Here is a 24731-nt window from a genome sequence, read left to right on the forward strand (position 1 = left end):
TAATTTTTAAAAAAATATTTTCCAAAGGACTGTCGTATTTTTACAATGATGTATGAATCACTTAAATTTTGGCAAACAACATATTCATTCACCTCGGGACTGTTTGTTTACAATATGGCGACTTTGGAGGGATTTTGAAAAGTATTTGAAAAGAAATTAATAAATTGATGTACTTTTTAAAACTTTTATATTTACTTTCGATTGATTAACTTAAAATTTACTTATTATGGAAGATCAGCAGATAGAATTTTTAAAGGATCAGGGTAAGTAAATCATAAAATACGACGGAGCATTTTTGTGCAAGTCTGAACTAATATGAAATAGATATATGAGTGAAGACTGGAGTCTTACTTGAATTGTTTAAAACTAATTTTATAAATTTATGAAATAAGCTCGAGTACCTGTAAACCACACTGACAATTTTTAGGTGAGTACATTTTTTCAATTAGTGGAATATGTTTATGTTATTGCTCTTTCCATAGTGTGGATACTGAATGATGAATCTATCACATTTTCTGAATGATTGAACAACTGAAATTTTTGTCAGCAGCTCCATGCAAAGATGGTTGCTTTGTTATTCTTTGATAATCTTATTACAGTTCAAAGACTAAATGCTGAATTGGCCAAATACAGAACTCAAGACATACAAAGGGAAGAGGTGAGAACAAAATTGATCTTTAGAAATTTTTATCTTGTGAGATATTTCACCCAAATTTTACCTTGATGCACTTCAGAGTGCTTTAATTAGATTGTAGGTGTACAGCGTTATGCCTATTTTTCTTTATTGTTCACAACAATACTAAACCGAATCATCTGACCTGTTTTACATTTCAGACTCCTCTTGATCAGCCGGGTCCAGCTGCACCTTGGTTAACAGAAAAAAGGTTTATAATTTAAATTTATACAGTCATGTATAATATTCAGATATAAGATACGTAAAGTATTAAATTAATTTGCAGATGGAAATGTGATCATGAGGAAATATCTTAAAATCTGTTCATTGTTAGTTAAATTAGAATATATCAAATGATTATTCTTAACATTTCAGTGCATTGGCTCCTCTTATAGAAGAATATGATCAGCAATTCCAGAAACTAGAGCAGGAAAAAGAATTTCTAAATGTATTGGTTTTGTTAAGTAAAATATGTAATATGATAAATTTTCTTTTCCATTTCCTAGCACAGATACAAATAATTAAAGCTTATTTACACAAATACATCTGAAAAATATTAGACATGACAAATCTATAATTTTAATTTTTTTTAATTTGATTCATTGCTGACTATAAAATGCATGTATTACATCTCTATTATGACCTTGTCCTTTATATGTACAGTTGTACAATCATATATTCAAGTAAAACTCATTTAATCACATATCTCCAGAGTTTGGTAAATACATCATCTCCCCCTTTCTTTGTAGAAAGAGCTGTCTCAGCTGAGACCTGAACTAGAAAGAGTTGTAGCAGATAATAGTAAGCTGGTCCAACAACTAAGGGAGACAATTGAGAATCAGCTGGGAAATGTGGAGGATGGAGAGTTCTCTCCCTCTAATGACCAGGAGCAAGTTCTCCAGAACCTTCAGATGCAGACAGAAAGTGCTCTACAGGTGAAGTATTTCATTTAAATCTCATACATCTTGTAGAATATTTGTGCTATTTTTTAGACAATAAAATGCTTGGGGCTGGCCAGAAAATAGGCAAATAATCAAAAATTAGCACAATGAAAAGTAAAATTAAACTGGCAAAGATTAAAAGATCACTTGAAAGGTTTTGAATTTGAAGAAATATAGCTTTTCCATAAAGCATTTGTGAGCTATTAATTTGTTATTTTGTGATAAAGATTTTAACCAAAAAAAATTTTTACACATTTTTAATTATTATTTTACATGTATTTAATTTACAAAGATTGGTAATAAAGATAAGTGGTGTACAATATTAGATAACATCAGGATACTTAATGATGAAATATATCACTAGTAGAAGTAACAAGTTTAAATAAGGTTTGATTTATTGCAGGAAAAAGATGCTGCTTTAGAAAGATGGCAAGAGGCCGACCAAGAAATTGACCGTCTCCAGAGAGAGCTGCAGGTCAGAGTCATAAGATGTTAGAAAAAAACAGCAAAATCTGTTAAATAACTATTCATAATACCTATAAAAGGGAATTTTTATTTCATATTGGGGAATGTTTTAAAAATTACCATTTTAAGTTTATTTCTTTAGTAAGTTTAACCCAAAATATAGACTTTGCTCTCTTTCTTTTCAGAACTTTATTCAATTTTTCTGAAGAAAATAAATTTTGAAATACTTTTATATTTTACAGTGAATATTTTGTATAAGTTTTACTATAACTTTCACACATTTTAACTTTATTTAATAGAATGAAAAGGACAGTCACCAGTGGAAAGTGGTAGAAGAGCAGGCCAACCAAGTAAGCACAGTCATACCTCATTATCTTAAAGTTGATGGGACTGAGAAAAAAAAAGAAACTTCTAGCTAAGGTTAAAGTTGTGGAGAGTAAAATACACAAAGAAAAAGTGGTTGGGATTTCAGCGTTCGAGATCCCAAAGTTTAGTACATGTATCTTACAGTTGAAATGGGGTATGCAAAATGAACTTTTTTAAAACAATAGACGACAATATTTAGGGTTTATTTTCTAGATGAAATCAGAATATTATGAAACAGTAACAGTTTTGAACAAAGAGATTGAGGCCTTACAGAATGACCTAAGGTAACTTTATCTATAAGTTCTCTTTTACACAAACAATATACAATATGCATGGACATATTAAATTGTTTACTCATGATAATCTGTACCTTTGATGTCTAAGACGAGGAGATAATTCTGTTTGACAGGTCCACACGAGACCAGCTGGATGTGGCCAATATGGAGGTCAGGGATCTTAAGAGGTCGAACACAGATCTGGAGCAACAGCTTGTCTGGAAGGTACTGTAAAATCACATATTTTTTAGGGATTAATTATTTGTGGTTTGAGGAAAACATATTAGTTCATTGGGATTTGATTTCGTGGTTGAAGAACTGTTCAGTAGTAATATAAGTGAAAAACTGCATTTCATGGTGGATATAACTAAATTCAGGGGTCTCTTCATACCTTAAAAACCACGAAAATTAACCCCCCTCGAAAATTAGTGATTTCACAGTAAATTGTTAACTCTGTGGAGTGGGGATGAAAGTTACCAAAGGCAGAATTTAACATAGCGTAAAAATGCTTGGCACTAAAAAATCCTACTCTTTACATGTATTTTTAATGGGATATCCATCATTGAACACTGCTACTGACTATAACTAAAATACCAGAGTGCATTATTTATCATTGTCCTATATTGACATATGTTTAAATTTGATGTTCATTAAAGTTTAAGGTACAGTGGGGTATTTTCAGGGCACTGACCTTCAGATCCATTACTGTAAATTCCTCCTTAAGCTGATTATGTTTTGTTGGCCAATACCCCTGTGGTGTGTTTATATTTCCACAAATAATCCAGTGTTTTGTTTCACAGCTGATTATATTGGATTCCACCTCAAAGGTTGATTAAGGGAATAACAAATTAATTATCTCGTTAACTTTGAATGCAGGATCAGGAAATCGCTGATGTCATCTTCAAAGAAGGAATGTCCGACTCCAGGGTCGGAGAACTCAAGAAGATTATGGATGAAACATCCCAAAGGTATGGATTGGAAAGGAAATAGATAATGTTGTAGGAAATTCTGAACTTAGTACAACCAGGGATGTCAAAAATTTTGGTTTTTCTGGCTCTTTGTTGCTTTTTTAATGATTTACTTTATTTCAAAACAAACATAGTAATGGTTTAGATTTCAACATTTCAATAGATGCTCATTAAGGATAAATGAAATGAAATAATAATTGTATGTAAAATTAAGAAAAAATTTATTTGAATGTTAATGTTTTTTTAATAAAGATTATCAACAGCGTTAAAGGAATTGGATGACATCAAGGGAGAAAAGATTGCATTAGAAGCCAGGGTGTCAGAGCTGAAAAAGCGTGGGTAAGTGATTATAGGTGTATATACACTCATACAGAAGCCTTTATAGAAAACTTATTCTCAGTTTAAATGAGGTACATATATTTATATACTTAGTTAAAAAACAAAAACCTTGTTCTGAAAATTATAATGTGATTCTTAATACAAATTACCATTTTTTTTTATTGTCATTATATTGCAAAATAAGATCTTCATGTTTCGATAGTTATCAGAGAGTAAATATTTTCAGCAGTGATATTTATGTTGTAATCTGGATTAATAATATTGAGAGTAGAGACTTGTAATAACCAAATTATTTAGTCATATATTTTCACTCAGCCTGTGTTTACATTTTACCTAGGGATGAGCTTGAGAAGAAGGAGTTTGAGTACGTAGCCCAGGTGAGGGATGCTGTACAGATGGTAGAGAATTCTGTCCTGGAGAAAGACCAAGTGAGTTCTATGTATAGAATTACTCTTCTGTAACACAGCCTTCTTAAAATGTTCTAAAGAAAAGATAAGCATTTATATAGAAGAAATAATCATACTTGTGTTTGTGCTTTAAAAATTGAAAGTGTTGAAGTAAATGCGTGAACACTACATACTGACAAAGTACTGATTGAACAGTACAGACTGAAATATCATTGTTTATTACTTTGTAATTTTTCAAAAGGCTGAAATGGAGGTGAAACAGAAGGAAGAGGAAATAGATAAATTACAGGAAGCTCTCAATAAACTAATTAACGATGCAGGTGTCCGTACCAGACAGGAGGTACGTATGATGATGTGTATCAATGTCAGACTACAGGAACAGCCTAAGTGTGCTGCTTACAGAACAGACTAAGTATGCTGCTTTCTTAGTAGCTACAGAATGGCTCTCTAGGAATTAAAATTTGAGAACAGACATCCTCAAGTATGATATGATAGGTGTACATGTATCTGAAAAATTACTTCCCAGACATCTGCAGTTGAAGCTATTTAGTTAGATACAATATTAAACATTTCAGAACTTGTGCTTATCATATGATATAATGATGTATAAAAAAATTTAAAGTGTTGAGATCCCATACATGCCAACTTTCCCGATTTAGGCGGAATCCTCCCGATTTTACCCTTTCATCCCGCTTTCCCGATTGGGAGAGAAAAGTTGCCCTAATTTCCCGATTTGAAAAAAAATCACCATAAAAATTTCCCTACCGCTGAATTTGACAATCAGGATAACAATGTCAGACTTGTTTCTTCAATGCACACAGATAAGTTTCATTGTTTATTTAACCAGGTGTTAATCATGTTAATTAACCACAGGAAATCACTTCACGCTTGAATGCACGCTGTTGTCCAGGTACAAGTAGCTTATAGCTTGGGGCAATTAGGGGATTATCTTGTCAGTTTTAAGGGGAGTGCAAGGTGAAACACATAGATTAACATGGTAATTGTTTGTCATTTTATTCAAAACATAAATTAAAGACAATAAAATACTAATCAAACCATAAAATCGGAATCCAAAGAGATCGTTTTTTGAAAACGAAAGTAGAAAACTACAAAGCATAGCTGCTGATTTTATCCACCTATAATGACAAAGATTGTAAAGTTTGCCAGTTAAAATATTATGAAAAAAATTAAGGTGACACAATCAAGTCTATGTCAAAATTTCTTTTCCCTCCCTTCTCCCAAAAGTAATATTGTATGTTGGGTATGTGCATGACTTAAGGAAATACCCACATGGCACCATCAAGCCTGACAAATATCATGACTGTAACAAAAATAATTCTCTTTTGGATAGGTGGTATAAATTTCTGTAAATTTAATATCTTATTAGAATTTCTAATTAATTGAAATATAAATAAAAATTTTAAAAATGTTTCCAGAAACAGGACTTTACAGTATCAAAACCTCATATATTTTTTAGCCTTTGAAAAAAAATGATTTTAAAAGTTGTACAATTTTCAATTTTTCACTAAATTATGTGTCCTGGTAGGAAAAAAAATGTTGTTTACATATTTAATTAAATACCCCTTCCTTAGTGAGAGAGGCACCTATTTTAGCAAAAATATTTCAATTTTGGAAAGAAAAACATTATTTTTTGTGTTAAATTAATCCTTCAAAGTTGTACTGATAAGTGATATCAATATTATAAATTTAGAAAAGATCATTTCATAATCATTTAATTTCACGACAAAATGTCACGAATTTAAAGCTTTGAAAATTGTTGTCACGCGCTAAATCCCCCATGGGAATTTTCAAAAGTTGGCATGTATGAGATCCCTAGATTAGATTAAAACCATTAGCACTTTTTAACTAATTTATTGATGCAATTTAGAATACAAATTTAGTAATCATATTATTTGTAGGTGGATAGTGTACGAAAACAGTGTAATGAAAGAATATCTAAACTGACTGTAGAACTCCACACTTTGGAAATGGTAAGAAATGGATATGTGATATTGTTCATTTTTGATTTAATACAAATTTGTACCACACTATTAAATGACTTGATATAATGATGAAGATTTTTTTTAATCTGTCTTCTAGGATAATGCAGAAAAGGAAGAACAGATCAAGAGGGCGCTGCGTGACAAGCGGAATGTGGAGGCAGAATTAGAGAGGGTGAGTCAATCTCTGTACATTACAGTTACTATAAACTCTTATGGATCTCAAGATATTATTTTCTTGTAAAATAACACATAAATCCTAATATCCTATAATAAAAAAATGAATATGTGTATCAGGTTCTGAAGGAGGGGCATGCACAAGCAGTGAAAGATAAAGGTGCTTATGAAGACATTAACAGGCGAGCCATACAGGCTGAGAGAATGAGGGATGAATTACTGGTCAAAGTAGATAATCTGACCAGTTTGCTTAAAAGAGAGGAAATGAAGTAAGTCTGTTAATAAAGCCAGTGCCAAAATTCTGATTATTATATTCAGGATCAGTAAGTGAAACTACTGGTACACCATCAGATTGTTTAAAAAATGTTTATACATATAAATCATTGAATTGAGAATGATTTAAGTTTTTATTTATAAAATTATTAGTTCGTTATGAAAGATGTAAATTTCATTACATGTATATTTAACTTCAACGGGACCCAAAATCAGTTCGCTATATCCGTAAATTCGTTATATCAGAGTTCGTTATAACCATAAAATTTTACAAGGATTTGTTAAGAATTTTGCTGGGGACCTAGAAAAACTTCGCTATATTCGTGAATTCGCTATATCCGTGTTCGTACTAAACGAGTTTTACTGTATACATATAAATCACTGAATTGAGAATGATTTAAGTTTTTATTTAAAATTTTAGTCAAGAGCAGCTTAAGTCTAGAACAGACAAAGAACTGACTGAATTAAAACATAGAAAAATAGCCATGGACACAGAATTTGAGCATTTGAATGAGGACAGGATAAAGCTTCAGAATGAAGTGGATGAGATGAAGAAGAGAGTGGTCCTGGCGGAGAAAGACAAGGAGAGTGCCCAGAGGAAATACCAGAAAGAGGTAGCTGTGTGATTCTCATCAAATCTTTAAATAATGTGTTCTTGGAAGATCTCTCTTATATACCATGTCAACTCACCCACTCACACAAGATTTTGGAAACCAAGCAATATGTTCTGAACATGTAGAAAAAGTTAGAGTACTCAAAATTCAGCACAATTCTCTTCTTCAAGTGATTAAAGTATGGTAATCGAATATTGGTGCTCTCAAGTGTCCAAAAAGACAGGATTGTTTAAATCATGTACTACCAATGTAGATGAATTAGTGGACATGTTAAAGCACAAAAGGTGATGAAGTAATACACGTATTATTTAATGTATTTAACATCCTCAAAATAGATTGATATCCTGGAAAATCACTACAACCCCCCTCTCCTTACTTATTAACTATTTTATTTAATTTCCAGTTACATGTATCTAAAAGGCTATTATGGATAATCTGCCCCTACTTACAAACTATTTGACATAAATGACTCTCTATCTTACAGATGGCTATACTGGAGAATGACATGCAGCAGAAGATACAGGATTACGAGGTCCGACTGCAGTGTTCTGATGATGCCAGCCGGAAAACAATCACGGAACTCAGGAATCTGTTACAAGGACAGCAGAGGATGAGTGCAAGGTCTGTAGTAAATGTAAAGAAATATTGGAATGTGTGTCAGAAAGTGAAAGAAAGACATTGAATACAGATCTATATTATTAGTTATCCAGGTTCAATCAAGGGTGTACAGGGATTTAACCCGGGTTTTATTCCAAACACCCTGAGGCCGAAGGGTGTATGGAATACAACCTGGGGTAAATCCCTGTACACCCTTGATTGAGCCTGGATAACAAATTTATTTCCTATACCCATAAAAATTCTTTGTAAACATCAGAATCTAATCAAAAATGTCTCAATTTATTGATAACTACATACTACAATGCATTGTGACGTCATGTTATTTGGTTTTATCATAGAGAAAGTATGCATTGTGACGTCACGTTTTATTTACCTCCTGCTCAAGTTGGGTACATGGAAATTTACACCCGACTCTGTAATCAATCAAAGCTCGTGTTACAAGCTACATAGGAAATAATTTTTTTATTCAGATGGAAAGAAGAATGCCAGTCCATTACAGAGAAATTTGAGAGTAAAATAAATGACATGAGGTCAGAAATCAGCCATCTTAAGAAGAGAAATGATGAACTGACATCTCTGCTTCGAGAAAGCCAGGCGAAGACCATGGAGGTACCTAAAATCAAGTTATCTCCCCTTACATCCCACTGTTGTATTTAATTAAGAGATGCAAAAAATGTCGTGAAATATTTTCTTTGCATCATAGATTTCAGTTTTGTACTACTGTTAGATGTCTTTCTGTTTGAATTATGAAAGATTTATTTCCCTTGAAATACCAATGTCATATGGATAAGAAATGACATTTCTCGATCTGTTTTATAATCTGTATTTTCTGTATGTTTATGAATTACAGGCTGAGAGGATGATTACAGATTATGCCAAAAATATCTACAGGATTGAGGAGAGAATGAGGGATTCAGAAAACAGGGCTGCTGAGGTCTCTAAACAGGTATAGAATAAATGTGATGTCCAGAAAGGTGGTGATACTCTTGTTACATTGGAAAATAAGACAGAGTCTGAGAGTTGACAAACATCATTTTATGAGAATTGTAAATCTGTGTTACAGCTGGCAAGACAGTCTGTGAGAGAAAGACAAATGGCCAGTGAGAAGAGAAGTCTGATGCAGGAATTACAGAGGAGCACCATGGAGAACTCCTTTAGGTCAGAGTTCATTGCTTCTTTACCATACTACTGCAGTAATCCTTGGTTGTGTATAACTGAATACACTAACACATGTACAGTAAAACTTGTTTAGTACAAACATGGATGTTGTGAATTCACGAATATAGTGAAATTATTTAACAAATTTGCTATAAGGATACATGTATAATAAATTCTGGATGTAAGGAAGTAATTTCATAGGTCCCAGTGACTTCATTATAACCGAGCTTTACTGTATACATTTATATGAAATACTTTAGTGATCATTAAATGGGATACTGAAGTCACTAAAATAAATCCTGTGATGATGAACAAGGGAAATGCAAAAACCAGTATTAATTTAAACATTTTATTCACTGATGGTATCATGAATAGGATTGGGCAGCAGGCGCAGCCTATTTTAGCCCTCTCCCTACATTTAGGTCAAGGTACAAAACAAATAGTAATAATTATAGAATGTACAAAACCAGTATTGAGTATTTATAATGGAGTCTTTTAAGCTACTGTGTTCACCAATGGAAATTTTTTCACCCCATTTTTACATCCCTGCAGTACTCATCACAAGTGGGCTAGTTTAAAGGGGTTGAATTCAGATAGGATGAGCAGTCCCTTTAAAGCAACTGTGTATGGACAAATTAAAAACATAAGGAAATTGTGTGCACGTGCCATAGGACTAAAAATAACACTGTATACAGTATATTGAGTGGTTAAGCTGCATATGCTCATTTTAATATGTATGATTTATCTAATTAACAGGAATCCAGAAGCTTTACTGGTGAGTGACCTAGCCTCCAGTCAGCACTCAGCGAAGTCCATCAACGGATCCCACATCAAAGCCGACATACAGGATGTCCGATGATGATCTCTGGTTAGAACATTACCGATTACTGCCAACTCCGTCCTGTGATAAACTGTGCCAACTGATATTCCATCTCACATTTAGCCAGCTGTAATCTGGTATTCACCTCATATATAATGTGGAAAATCTTGTGGCTGAAGTTTTTATTATTCTGACTTGGATGAATTGTATTAAAGTGATAAATGTAGATCTACCATTCCATCCAGTGCTGCCTTGTATTTTAAGGAGTATACATTTATTTTATATTCATTAAATTTTAATTTATACTCATATTGTGTATTAAATATCTTTACACTTGTATTCATTTCTTTGATTTCATTCAGTCTGGAAATGGATCAAATGATGGTAGTTGATAACAAGGAACTAACATGTCCATTATGTGGACAAACTTGTAATATGCCAAATACATTGACCCGGTGACAGTACTGAATTTTTGCTGCAATGATAATTGTTCATATATACATGAGTCACAGAGCAGAGAATGAAATGAAAGTTAAAATGTGTATTTAAAAAATTTATTCGATGTAAAATATCATAAGCTATTTTTCCCATCCACACCAAAATATATGCTGAATATATGTCCACTCTGATGCTCTTCAAGATAAGAATGTAACTGTCCAAAGTCCATGTGGTATTCTCTCCCTTTGCCTCCTCGAACACCAAAAACTTTTTCCTCAAACGTAGAGAATTTCCTGTGTTTGTCAATGTCGTCTTCCCCGATGTCCTCCTCCTCCTTCTCACGGATGACGATTCTCTTCCAGTTCATTCCCCTCAGGCGATGCCAGTAATCTTCCACATTACGACTGTACCCCTCAGCACATATTACCCCGGGCTTTCCTGGCAGACTGAATCCCGTTAGCTTGAGTTCCTCCGCCCAGTCCAGTATGTCACGCCTTTTGAATTTGCTGAAGATGTGATGGCTGTAGATCCAGAGTCGGGACAGAATCGTGTCGTACTGAACCTCTTTGTCTGTCGTGGAATCGCTCTCCTCCGAGGATTGTACATAGTTATCAATGTTGTCCTGAATCCATTCAATGACCGAGTACATACAGATTTCTCCTCGGTCCAGATTCTGTATGAAGTCATGCAGGTCCTCATTCAGTTTCCTGTGATTCTCTTTACTCATGTTCGGACATCGAGTGAACACATTTGGAGCAGCCTGAGGATACTCATGGGGAAATGTACAAACCAACTCCACCGACAACTGAAATGTTGAAAGGAGGCAAAATGAACACCAGACTCTTAATTCTGGATTACACAGCTGAAATGTAACATCAAGACATTCTGAACATTTTAACATTTGTAAACATTTTTTCTATATTCTTTAATTTCCATTTGTTCAGGGGAGGAAAGGATTCCTCTGACAAGTAAGTAAAAAAAATGCAAGTAAGGATTATTTCTTATTGTAAATATAATAAAAAGGAATATGAACATTTTTCAAAGACCTCAGAACAAATATAAAATACGCCTACAGATGAACTTTGATACCTCCACCACTGATATTTCAAATATCACAAATATGTCCCAACTGCTTTGGAAAACCCCAAAACTTATTCTTTATGTATTACACTAAATCAGATATTGACATTTAAAAGCCTCAGATATCTCTGGGTGTTTTCTCCATCCCATCAAAACCCAGATAACAAGGTTTGACTGTAATAGTTTACTTTGAAACAATACTGAAGTTGGTCTATGTACATTTGTAAAACATTTTTTTTTTTACCTGGGATCCCTCTGGATTGACACGAAGAGAAAATCCCAGTCTTTGGTGCAGGTATTCATACTTTATTTGTCCAGCTAAATATGATTTGATGCTTTGTAAAGCTGTGGGATCATCTAGGGAGAATTCTGCTTTATTGGGAAACATGCTGGTCAGCATTTCTATCTCAGACACCTGAAGCTCCAACATAGCCTCCACATCACATCCTGGTTGGACATCTTCATCTTTTTCTAATGACATCTGTATTTAAATTTTAAAAAAATTGAATAATAAGGCTTGGACATCATATACATGTACATGCAATAATATCCCAATTTCTATTTGTCTTTTTAAAATCTATTTTTGAAAGAGGGAGGGTTATCATTTCACAGTAGACAATTTAATCAAAGAACATGAAAAAGCCAAGCCAAAATACTGTAAATCACTTTTTATTCGCGAGAAATTTATTTTCGCGTAATTACGCGAGATAGTGTGCTCGCGAAAATTAAATTCTCGCATGTAAGAGTATTCCTTAAGATTATGTAGAGCAATAACCACAATTCGTGTGCTAATTGCTTAGTGATCTACAGTAGTCAGAATTATGGCCTAGAGTTTCAGTTGTGCTTTGCTTACTGCTCATAATCTCAGCGAAACTCGTAGAGACCAAGAATTTTAGTCTGATGCAAAAGCTGGTGTATGAGCAACGCTCAATTCTAATCCGAGATATTTGAGCTTATCCTTGATTCCTCTAATTCTAACCCCTGCTTTTTATATTGTGACATGTGCAGGAGAGATATTGTCACACTATAAAAAGCTGGGGCTAGAATCAGAGGAATCGCGGATAAGCTCATAGTCAAATCTAGCTAAGATTTTGGTAATTTTTGGACGTTATTACACGTTTACTCATGATAATTACTGATCTACATTAGAGCAGATAATTATTTGCACAAACATTAATTAACTAGTCAATTCATAATCGTTCCAAAATTTCTTCAGTTTTATCAATAGAGAAATGCACTGATGCAAAATACATAATAACCTGGTTATTTTCAATAATAACTGCCTTCTCTGTTGATAATCAAAGCTGAACACGAGACCTAACAACTGTCAACACTATCCTTATTCTCACGACTCACGTTGACGTTTCGTGTAAACAAAACCACTTCCGTTTTTTATTGAATCTCGATCCCGATGATGTTAATAATCCAAACAGTTTCATGCACAGGCATTTCGATCGCTTAGAAAGAAAAAAATTGAGATGTTAAAAAAAAATAATTTTTTATACACACACAATTTTTTTAAGCGGTCCAAAGGCCTGTGGTTTCATGCGATGCCACAAAGTGAATAAAATGTTAAATGAATAAATGATTCTAAAATGTTTCAAGAAAACTTTTTAAAAATATATTTAAAAAAAACACAAACAACAGAATGTGTTTTTGTATGATGGACCTATATGACAGCCCATGGAAAAGGTCAAAGTTTAATTATAATTCTCAAATGTTTTATAATAAAAATTTCTTAGGCTAGCTAATAAGTCAAAGTCAAAGGTTCAAAATAAATATGATAACCAAGGAAACGTTAATTATCATGGTTATGTCACTAGAAATGCATTGTAAAGAATAAAAGCCCAAGCACCAGAGACATGTGATGTCTCTGCAAGCATCATTTAAAGCCATGCAAGGTTAAAATTTCAAAGTAGGTCAATACCTATAGGTCATGGTCAAAAATATTTGTAACGTACCATGAAAAATTCTACTCTATATACATGCAGTGCACATGCATGTGGAGAAAAAAGTCCTAACATATATCTGCAACAGTTCAAAAGTTATTGCATGCCAATTAAGGATAAAGTTTTTCAAAAGTAGGTCAAATTCCAAAGTTTTGGTACTTTCATCTGCATATGGGATTCAAGAGCATACCCTTTGTGCAAAGTTATAATTTTTAAAGTGAGGGAAGCTAATGACAAACAAGTAGAAAGAACAAAGAAATCATCCGACTCATTTCAGGGCAACATTTTGCAAGATCTTTGGTTGAATCAATAACTTAATGTAGGAAACTAAAGTCTTCCATAATAACTCTAATGTTGACAGCATAATGTTTTTAAATCATACTAATTGTTAGACCATATTATTTACACACTGATATTCTTTACAATTTTTTTCATTGCTATATATGCAATCATGACAAAGAACACTCAGCAGGTGTGACTGCCGATGCTTACTCCTCTATGGCACCTGATTCCATCTCTGATGTTTTTAAGAGGTCTGTGTTTGCTCTGCTCCTAGTTTTGCCTTCTGAGCTTGATTACTGTTCATTAAGGATGGTCTTGTCACAAGAAATATAAACATGAAATATATGTCTTAGCATAAACTATTCAAAATTAATGGGCAAAGTTAAATTTTTTCAAAAGAAGGTCAAACTTAAGTATTAATGTCAAGGGTCAAAATTGTTGGCAAGTATTAGTCAGGTTCACCTGTGAAACAATTAGAAGCTTATAGCCCTCAACACTCAAAAGTTATAATTAATCTAGCAAGGTTTAAGTTTTTCAACAGTAGGTCAATCATCAAGGTCAAGGTTAAAAGACCACAATTGCTGTACTCAAGCAAAGATCCTGACACTAGGAATACACATCTTTGATAGGAAAGCCCTAGCTCAAACCACTCGGAACTTATGGCCATGATAATTTTTTTTTTTCAAAAATTCGCCCAGACACCAAGGTCAAGATCAAAATGGTAAAAAATATTTGTACCCAAGGTAATGTCTTACCATAAGTAATACATGTGAAGCATGAAAGTCTTAGCACCAAATATCCTAGAGTTATGCATGACCAAGGTTAAAAATTGGTCAACCCTGAGGTCCAGAGATCAAATATCATGAATATGGATATATCTAAAGACAGGTTTTCTCACAATGAATACACCTGTGATACATTAAAGCCATGTAACTTCAATTTCCAATCAAAAGTAATAGACATGGCAATCTAATTAAAATTAGATGTTGGATCCGCTCGCATACTCGCTACACCAACATCTAACAACATCCCATAGAGGGTCACGTCAGAGGTCAAAATCTATCAACCAATCCAATTGTTGCTGGCAAAATCATCAGATATTTGTTGACGTAATCGAAGTAAATAAGTCTAGAGTTGTTCCGAATTTGACCTCTGACGTGACCCTCTATGGGATGTTGTTAGATGTTAGTGTAGCCAGTATGCGAGCGAATCTAACATCTAATTTTAATTAGATTGTAGACATGGTTAAGCATCTTACAGATAAACAGACAGGCAGAGCAAAAACTACATGCCTCCAAATCTTAGATTATGGGTGTATAAAAAACTGCTATCCATATTTATAACAGAACTAGATATAAGCATGGTTATATACATGTAGGTGTTTCCTACATGTCAGATTGACTCCATACATCAAGTACTAGACAATTATGTGATGTCCTAAGTGAATAAAGACAAAAAATAACTGCACATCTAAATTAGTTTTAAATTTTTATTATATACCTATTGCTACAATATAATAAATTACAATGCTGTTCTTGAAGAATTCATAGCATATTTATATACATGTATATTTTCATAAACATGTGCCACATGTTTTTAGTACCAGTATGATAGCGGTACATAAATTCCTTAGACCTTTTTTGCATAAAATAAAAAAAAAATTAATACAGTATGTTAAAAACACTCTTTCCTACTGAAAAGATAAAGGACAATAAAAAAAATCTCCACATGTGTTAGTAAAAATAAGGCCCCAGTAAGGGGAGAACAGCACATATCAATATTGACTAAAATAAAAAAAAAATATGTATGAATTGTGTGACTATATATTTAATATTTGTCAGTGAAATGATTACATATGGATGCTGCTGATGGAATCCTCTCTTTAAAAAAAATCAGGATTCATTTACTGAACACATTATTTTTTCCCTGGGAAGAAGATGGTTTGAAAAATGAGACAAAAGTGTGTGGATGAACACATTTAGAAATGGACAGATCTTGCATGGATTTTCGTATAAAAAATTCTACAAATGATATGAAATGTATGAATTCTGTTGAATATTTTTGACAGAGTTTTAAGTGTACTAAAATGATGATACACATTCAGAGAACAATGGTGGGTGGGTATTATTTTGCTTTTAGCAGCAGGATTCAGGCAAACATCATTCTCCACAAAATGGAAGCTAGTACATGTACTTAAACAATTTAAAATTACTACAAGATTTTTAAATGTACAATTTTGTGTATGCAAGTTCAGAAATTAAATATTCATTGTTTATTCTTTGGTAGGAATAAAAATTATATCAGATATTGTGTATTAGGGTCACATAACCCCACTGAAATGTTAAAAGCAGTTTATTATAACAATGGTATCATTAAAATAATTTGTATATGAACATGAAGATCATTTATAAAAAGTTTTCCAGCATAAAAATAAAATCTAAGAAAATCATTTACCCATATATTTTCAGAACTGATAATATATGGATTTAATTGTAATATTTCAATCTACTAAAAAATTTATCTGAATATTCATGTTTTATTTCAAAACTTCACCAATTAAAAAGAAAAATATACAGCTTTAATAAAAAAAATGTCCACAAATAGGCAAGACAAAGTCTTACAACAGACAGGAATATAACTGTATTTCATTCTCTGAAATACACAAAATGAAAATATATAACTAATATCATTTCACTAATATAAATAAGGGGAATTACACATGGAAGAAATAACTTTGTGACAAAACATCAATGAATTGAAAGAAATATATATTATATACAAGCACTAATACATAAACAAAACAAGAGGCCCACCAATTGAGCAAAGGGTAGGAAAAAAAAAATGGCTTTTTATTGTAAAGTTTAAAAAAATGTCCCATGACCAATCATGGATTTGCTATTTTTTAGAAAATGATTTTTATTTCCTATATATATCTTTAAAAACTTTGGTCGGCCATTTTAGCCCTACCCCTGGGGGTCATGATTTGAACAAATTTGAATACATACTTGAGCATGCTTCCATATAAATATGATGAATTATGGCTTTGTCATTCTTGAGAAGAAGATGTTTAAAGAATTTTCCTACATATATTTCTATGTAAAATGAAAATATAGAACAAACTTAATATCACTTGAACATTCTTCCATATATAATGAATAATGGCTTTGAAATTAAAGGATTTTCCTATATATTTCTATGTAAAAATCTTTGTGACAACACATCATTGAACTAGAACATGAATATATGAACATTTTAGAAGAAGATTTTTAAAGAATTTTCCTATATATTTCTATGTAAAAAAGTCGGCCATTTTGGCCCCGCCCTACAATTTGAACAAAATTGAATCTACACTACCTGAGCATGCTCCCATATAAATATGATGAATTATGGCTTTGTCATTCTTGAGAAGAAGATTTTTAAAGAATTTTCCTATATATTTCTCGGCCAGATATAAGACAAAAAGATTATGTTTCCATGTTTATCTTTTGGCACATTTGAGAATATATTTTTAAAATATCACCAAATTTTCATTAGAAATAATTCATTTCTCATTTGAATCCCCTTCACCCAAACATTTGTGGCAAGTTTAAGAATTAGTAACGAAAATGTGAAAAGTTTTCATAACAAAATGTATCAGAAACATGGAAATTTACGTGTATACTGACCCATATAATTGCCATTTTTACAGACCATTTCTTAGATATAATTAATTCCATGTGTATTTTCATTTAATATGTTACTGCATCAGAACTATTTTAGAAATAATTAATTTCTGAATCCTAAAACATTTAAGTATGAGAGGTAACATAGATTTTATTACATAAGGAATCAGAAACATGGAAATTAACAAAACTTAAAGATCCATACCATTGTAAAAATTCTCACTTATGTACAGTTTTATAGAATATCTGATACAAAACAACCTTAAGACATAAACTCACATTTAGCACTAATAAGCAACACAAAGAGAGGTTAATGTTTACAACACACATACTTAAACAATCGATGTAATTATGCTATTTATATTTACAAAAATAAAGTAAGGTGGTGATTAGATGCCTATTACAAAGATTGAGGCAAATTTGTGAAAGTTTGTGATTTCTGTCATGATTATAAAGAAAAAAAATAAAAAGTTCATGGATTCAATGAGATGTGAAGATCAGTATGTACAGAATAGTGTATGTGTTCTGATGTGTGAGTATCTGTGCTATGATGTAGAATATGCATTGCTTCCTGAGGAGGTGAAATGTAAACAAATAAGTGTAAAGACAAGAGCTACCAAGAAGAGAATAAGAAGTTGCTGCCTTTGAGTTTGTAGCTGAAGCTCAGTGGTTTTGTTCTCAAGATCTGAGACAGTATTTGATTGTCTAGTTGCCCTCTTTTCAAGGTCAGAGTTCTTAGTCTCTAGGTCAGAGTTCTTAGTCTCTAGGTCAGAGTTCTTAGTCTCCAGGTCAGAGATTGTAATGGACTGTTCAGAGTTCTTAGTCTCTAGGTCAGAGTTCTTAGTCTCTAGGTCAGAGTTCTTAGTCTCTAGGTCAGAGTTCTTAGTCTCTAGGTCAGAATTCTTAGTCTCCAGGTCAGAGTTCTTAATCTCCAGGTCACAGTTCTTACACTCCAGGTCAGAGTTCTTAGTCTCTAGGTCAGAGTTCTTAGTCTCTAGGTCAGAGTTCTTAGTCTCTAGGTCAGAGTTCTTAGTCTCTAGGTCAGAGTTCTTAGTCTCTAGGTCAGAGTTCTTAGTCTCTAGGTCAGAGTTCTTAGGTCAGAGTTCTTAGTCTCCAGGTCAGAGTTCTTAATCTCCATGTCAGAGTTCTTACTTTCTAAATCAGAGATTGTCGTGCTTTGCTCTGTAGTCTTAGTCTCCAGGTCAGAGTTCTTACTTTCTAAATCAGAGATTTAACACTTTGCTTTCTAAATCAGAGATCGTAATGGATTGTTTTGAAGTTTTAATTTCCAGGTTAGTGACTGCTTTAGACAATTCAGAATTCTTTTCTTTCATCAATGCTAAATTTTCCTCAAGTCTGCTTAAACTAACTTCAATTGTTGAAATAAGCTTGTCATATTGTGCTTTAAGAATATTTTTGCACCTGTGAATATATTCTTTCAGTTCTTTATTTTCTATCTGAAGTTTTTTCTGTTCTTCCTTCATGTCTAAGAAGTATTGTGTTTGTGCCTCATTTTCCATCATAAATAGTGCCCTATCGTCCTCTAATTCAGAGACCATCTTTGTTTTTTGCACCAACTGGTCATAAATCTCTGATTTTCCCCTACTTTCTCTGTGTAGCTTCTGTCGAAGATCTCTGATCATGTCTGTTAGTCTGTCTGTATTTTGTTCATGTTCATGAATTGTAACCTGCATGTCTGTAATTGTGCCTGTTTGTGTAGTAATTGTGTTCTGAAGCTGTGTATTTTGATGTTGGAGTGCCTGTTTGTCTGTCTGTAACTGTTGACACATGTGTTGAGACACCTGCTTATCTTTCCTTTCGTCCTCCAGCTCAGCCAGACACTGAGTGTATTCCTGTTTCAGTGCATTGTGGTCTAGCTGAAGCTGTGCCTTGTCTTGCTGTACAGTACACAGGATTCTCTGGAGGTTGTCCTTTTGTGTTTGTAGATCATGGATCTTCCTTCCATTTTCTGTACTGGACTGCCCCAATACTTCAATCATGACATTCTTTGAGCTCATCATTTGTTCAAGGAGTTCAATACTTCGAAGATGGCTTCTCAGAGTTTCCCGGAACTCTTCATTTTCTAAGTATAGCTGCCCTATAATATTATTAAATTAAAATTTTATATAATTTCCACACAATATTTTATTTAATGCATCACCAAAAGCTGAAAAAAAAGAAAATACATTTATTAAACTTAAGTTTCTACTACTTTCAATACCAAGGTTACCACAAATTATTTAATACTGACTCAAAAAAATTAAAGTGGTGACACATATTAAAATTTTATCATATTCTTTAAATAATTTGAATGCCTAGAATAAAATGGGGTCACTCTTTCAATAGTCTATCTAAATACATGTACTCCAACTCAGAGGGATTCCATTATAATTAATTCTTACACCTTATAAATGGAAATTTTAGGGAGACGCAAATTTAGCAATTTGTCCTCAAAAACTGGTATTTTATTTTTAGCGAGATGTAATTTTAGCGATTTTAAAAAAGCTCACTAAAGAAGCTATTACAAATAAAGTACAATTAATTTTAGTGACATTCAATTTTAGCGATCTTGGCACCCTCGCTAATAATGCCAAAATTAAATCCTAGCTATAAATTCTGCTTATATGGTATTATTGTCACAGGAAATCGTAAGCAATAAATCAATCTTATTTTGAAAGTTCTCCATCACAGATCTGACACACGACAACAGAGTGACCCCGTTTTACTGTAGTCCTGGTAAGCCTCACTATAAAGTACCTAAAGTCTTGTGAGAGGTGTCCGTCAGAGCATTACCTTCATATATCTGCAGGAACCGGGAAAACTCCAGAACACTTGGAGCACGATCTATGAAAAAAAGAGAATAAAATAAAAATAGTTTGAATCAAGCTTATTTATGTGTACAATATTAATTTAAAAAAAAAAATAGAAATGTGTACCGTATGTGTAATATAATTTAACTTACGGAGTTTTTGGAAGAAATGATTGTATGCGAGTTGCTGATCCTCCTGAGAATAATGGTTGAAATGGTTTTGGATGTTGTCTAGATCTTGTGGATTAACATTCCCCCAACCTAAAATAACAGTACTTTTTAATACTGCAATAAAACGATTGAACACCATGTCATTAAAATGAAGCAATAAGTACAATTTTCTTTATTTAATTGTATAGCTCCGTTAAAATACACTAGTTTTCTCTCTCCATATACAGTAAAACATGTTTATATAACAAAGTGCCAGGGACGATGATTTTGTGTTATAAACTTTTTTGTTACTGTAAACCAACTTTGATTCGCGATGACTTTATTTTGCAATTTACTGGGGTTAAACTAGTTCTCAACAATTAATTTTCGTGATCAAGCCTTTTTTGATCTGTTAATTGTTTTTACACACAGAGACTTTGAAGACAGCAAAGACTTTGATATATAGTAAGTGATTGGCCCCTTAAAATGGATATCTTAATTTTACTTTATATATAGCTTTAATTTGAACAGCTATATATGCGACCTTTATTGGTCATTTTCATTTTGATCAAAATGCCGTTATTTTAGAAACATGACATCATAAAGTTCACGTTTTCCCGCCATTTTAGCATATTTTGTATAAAACTGCTTATTTTCAAGCAGTTTTTCTTCCAGAAAATATAGAGCGCAGCCTAGAACAAGATTTATATTTTAACCAAAGATGTATCTATCCAATACTAATTAGTGATAGAAAAATTGTGTATGTTCTACACTGCGCTCGATGTTTCCCATAAGAAAAAACATCACGAAAAAGGCATATTTTTGGCTTTTTTTGTTAGATAGCAAAGATAGCATTATTTCTCATGTCATTTACAGCCAGTGAGTGCATATGAATGTGAAAATATATATTGGTACAAAATAAAATCAATTAAACATATCTGAATGTCAGTCTAAAAAAAGTTGATATATACATTATATCATTATATCTGTGGGCTTCACAATATGTTTTAAACACACTGGGAATGAAAATCACTTCACTTTGAGCTTCAGTTCAAGTATATTCACTATAAGTATGTTTTACTGTGTAGTACAGAAAATGTACACGCAAAAGCACATAGCAAAACCAGGCATTTTGCTTTGATTTAAAAGAACATTCAAAGTCTAAATATCCATAAATGTAGTTCCTTTTTTCCTTCTTGTGCATTAACAGTATGAAAATTAGCTATGCAAGAAATATAATGAATTAGGTCAACTTTAACAAATTTTATACTTGAACAAAGAGTACAATATTCATTACTTGCAACAATTAAAACAAACCTTGAAGATTTTGTGTGACTGGCTGGGGAGGATGGGGGGTGGGGATTGTCCCCCCTGCAATACTACCCTCTATTGTAGGACAGGGATGTGGAAAACGGTCAAAGTACTGTTTCAATGCATACAAATGGTCCGCATTCACTGGAGGACATCCTGGAATTAAGATGTATAAAACAGTTAACAATCAGTCAGGTCATTCTTTTTTAGTAAGTACATGTTTTACATGGCTTGGATATCAGCCCGTTAGGTAGAGCACCTGACTAGTGATCAAGTTCAATTCCCAGCTAGTCCAGCGAACAATTTCTCTGCTTCTTACAACAGTTACATTCTATATCGCATTGGTATCTTTTTTCATATTTATATAAATCACCTTTATTATGTTGGAAATATCTAAATGACTTTTCAGCAGCATTAACTCAATATTGTCTTCAATATTTTTTTTGGTTTCAATTAATGGTGCACAAGTTACTTTTGGAATTGTTTTTTAATATCAAAAGGCAAACTTTAAATCCCTGTGATTCAACATTTTAAATCCAAATTCACCAAGAGACTTTCTAAGAAAAATAATGAGCTGTTCTGTTAAAAACATCTCTAATAATTCTCTTAATATACATAATACCCAATACGTACCTGTTCTATTTATGATCAATTCTTTGATGTTATTTAGTATTTCTGTATCAATTCCATTGCTGGAAGGCTGTGAAATGCCACCATCTACAAATGTAATTCCATACATTAACTGAGAAAAACAACCAGATATATCATTACTGAATACATTTCACAGTTCTGAGATCTGTAGCACTAATTCATGGTTATACACTAAACACTCTATATCAAGTCACTTGGCAAAACTTGGAATGTCTGTCTGTTCTATTTTACCAGCTATACAACCCATAATCAAGTGTAATGGTTTGGGCCGTGGATATCGGTCTGAATAGCTCAGTCGTTAGAGCACCTGATTAGTGATACAGAAGGTCCCCGGTTCAATTCCTGATCCACCCATAGATTTTCTCCTTTCCTGTTACATTTAGTGCCCAACAATAAAGGTCATAGTTGGTATAAAGAAGTGTCTGTGAGGTTTTTAGGATGTAAAAAAATTAACAAAAAAGGGAAGAAGAGTGTTAAATCCTGACAAGGTGAACTTGTGTTGTGTCTTCGGGGGGCAAAGACTATTGAAGGAGGGGGGGGGGGTAAGAATTTAGGCTAGACTGAGTACATCGACCAGGATAGCTCAGTGGTTAGACCACCTGACAGGTAATACAGGGGTCCCTGGTTCAATTCACGGTCCAGCCAAATGTTTTCATTACATATTTATTTATGAATTTTCAATGTATGTTTACTCATTCCTCCTTTCCATACAATATTTATGTACGACATTGTTTACATGGTTAATGTACAGTCTATTATATTTCCATAAAAATCTTATCATAGATGCATAATCAGGAAAACTGAACTATTTTCGTTTTATAAAGAACAAGAACAGATGAATTACTAACGTGCCCCCCCCCCTTTTTTTTATCCAAGCATTCTCAAATGTCAATGTTACAATATATCATAAAACTCTGCTCTAGTTCAGTGATAAGATAGAATGAAAATCTCCAAATGCTTGTTATCCTTTTAAATAATAAGTTAAATAAGCCTGCACACAAACAAAGCTACTTTATAATCTCCCGAAATTTCAGACACTTGTCATGCTTTGACACAGAGCGGTAGAAACTAACATGCTTCTTCCATCGAACCTCGCATGCAATCAATATCATGCACATTTATTTTGATAACTGGAATCAATGTAAACATTACTCACCAACTAATGCTGCCATTATTTTGTTAATTTATCCAATAATTAGAATTAACGTTTACAAATTTGCCTTTTCTCCCATAAATGTTTGTATCTATTTTTAGAATGAGAAATTGACTAGAGAGCTATAATAAAGGGGAATAAATCCGTATAATACACTGATATTTCCAATCAATCAGTGATATTTCACGTGTTAATTAATTTCTGTTTCATTTGTCATTTCGGTGTCAGAACCCGGGAGGGGGGGGGGGCTTAGCCCCCCACTTTTTTACAGACATTGAACAGTGGTAAGTTTAGCCCCCGGCACTTACAACATGCAGTTCTACTACAACATGCAGTTCTACTACAGGTAGAAAATTTAAAAAAAAAAAGGGGGGGGGAGTATATGGTAGTTTTTATTTAAAAAAAAAAGGTACTGAAAGAAGTTCGATCCCCTATCCACGAAATACGAACCCTCTCGTGATTGGGCAAAGCAACGGAGACATTTTTTATTTTCTTTTGCTTGTAATTTTTTTTTTGGTAGCAGTCCCTTTTTGTGATATTGAATGAAAGCTCTTGTAATTTTGCACCAATTTTGTTCTATATGTAATAACAAATTATTCATTGAAATTATCAATCCTACAAGTATTAAAGCTGCCATTTTGAAGTGTATATATGTATTACGTAGCTTTTTGCAAAGTGCTCATAATGATATTAGAAAGGAAAACCTTAAAGAAACTAGCTGATATACCCTTTCTTGGATATTTTATTTTATTTTATGTATGTTGAATTAAAATTGTTGTATTCATGACTATGATGGTGTTTCGTTGTCAATAAATAAATGAATTGAATTTTAGGTTTTGAAATTTTTTCCTCAACCCCCGCAACCCCCTTCTGGATCCGCCACTGACTACTACTGCAAATGTATTTATAACAATTAATTTTAATGGAGTACTCATAACTGACTAAGAAATCTTTCCGTATTTTTTTTTTTTTAAAGTTTATTAATGTATGTACACGTATTGCTGGGTTGAGCAATATGTAATATTTTAATCCTAAAGCATGGGATGTCGGTGCTATTGTCCATTGACAAGAATGAAAGTTCTGTCCAGGAGAAAAATCTTACCTGGGAATATTATAACAGATCTAAATGTACGCGAAATGTTCAGTTTTCAT

General features: G+C 32.9%; 2 protein-coding genes across 4 annotated transcripts; one reads left to right on the forward strand and one right to left on the reverse strand.

The window, feature by feature from the left end:
• Positions 1–90: 90 nt before the first annotated feature.
• LOC134239359 (sodium channel and clathrin linker 1-like) lies at positions 91–10433 on the forward strand. The gene is made up of 22 exons (XM_062721532.1): positions 91–263; positions 600–658; positions 835–884; positions 1049–1121; positions 1423–1608; positions 2018–2089; positions 2379–2429; positions 2659–2729; positions 2855–2945; positions 3597–3688; positions 3941–4027; positions 4365–4455; positions 4676–4774; positions 6354–6425; positions 6535–6609; positions 6732–6880; positions 7306–7498; positions 7983–8119; positions 8587–8725; positions 8967–9062; positions 9180–9274; positions 10031–10433. The coding sequence occupies exons 1-22, from the start codon at positions 227–229 to the stop codon at positions 10131–10133; spliced, it is 2118 nt and encodes a 705-aa protein (XP_062577516.1). The 5' UTR covers positions 91–226; the 3' UTR covers positions 10134–10433.
• On the reverse strand, positions 10382–23674 carry LOC134239360 (paramyosin-like). 3 transcript variants are annotated; one of them, XM_062721535.1, is made up of 9 exons: positions 23583–23674; positions 22409–22492; positions 21782–21931; positions 20468–20575; positions 20263–20349; positions 19194–19603; positions 13845–13895; positions 11857–12093; positions 10382–11337 (listed from the first exon to the last, which is right to left on the reverse strand). In XM_062721535.1, exons 1-9 carry the CDS (start codon positions 23596–23598, stop codon positions 10666–10668), a joined length of 1815 nt encoding a protein of 604 aa, XP_062577519.1. In that variant the 5' UTR covers positions 23599–23674; the 3' UTR covers positions 10382–10665. The 3 variants fall into 3 exon arrangements, with proteins under 3 accessions (XP_062577519.1, XP_062577518.1, XP_062577517.1); XM_062721534.1 differs by lacking the exons at positions 10382–11337; positions 11857–12093; positions 13845–13895 and adding an exon at positions 17734–18596 and having other exon boundaries at positions 18744–19603; positions 20299–20349; XM_062721533.1 differs by lacking the exons at positions 10382–11337; positions 11857–12093; positions 13845–13895 and adding an exon at positions 17734–18596 and having other exon boundaries at positions 18744–19603.
• Between the last annotated feature and the right edge of the window lie 1057 nt (positions 23675–24731).

This window comes from Saccostrea cucullata, unplaced genomic scaffold, assembly GCF_032062105.1.
Source record: "Saccostrea cucullata isolate Sc308-1 unplaced genomic scaffold, CSIRO_AGI_Scuc_v1 ctg135, whole genome shotgun sequence".
NCBI classification, from domain to species: domain Eukaryota; kingdom Metazoa; phylum Mollusca; class Bivalvia; order Ostreida; family Ostreidae; genus Saccostrea; species Saccostrea cuccullata.

Excerpts from the sequence above, each read along its gene's own strand:
- LOC134239359 (XM_062721532.1), top strand. The coding sequence starts at position 227 with ATGGAAGATCAGCAGATAGAATTTTTAAAGGATCAGG. Across the intron at positions 6,426-6,534 it reads AACTCCACACTTTGGAAATG|GATAATGCAGAAAAGGAAGA; the intron begins GTAAGAAATGGA and ends TCTGTCTTCTAG. Across the intron at positions 9,063-9,179 it reads CTGCTGAGGTCTCTAAACAG|CTGGCAAGACAGTCTGTGAG; the intron begins GTATAGAATAAA and ends TCTGTGTTACAG.
- LOC134239360 (XM_062721533.1), bottom strand. Across the intron at positions 20,576-21,781 it reads AGTCACACAAAATCTTCAAG|GTTGGGGGAATGTTAATCCA; the intron begins GTTTGTTTTAAT and ends CTGTTATTTTAG. Across the intron at positions 18,597-18,743 it reads TCTCTGATTTAGAAAGCAAA|AACTCTGACCTAGAGACTAA; the intron begins GTGTTAAATCTC and ends CTCTGACCTAAG.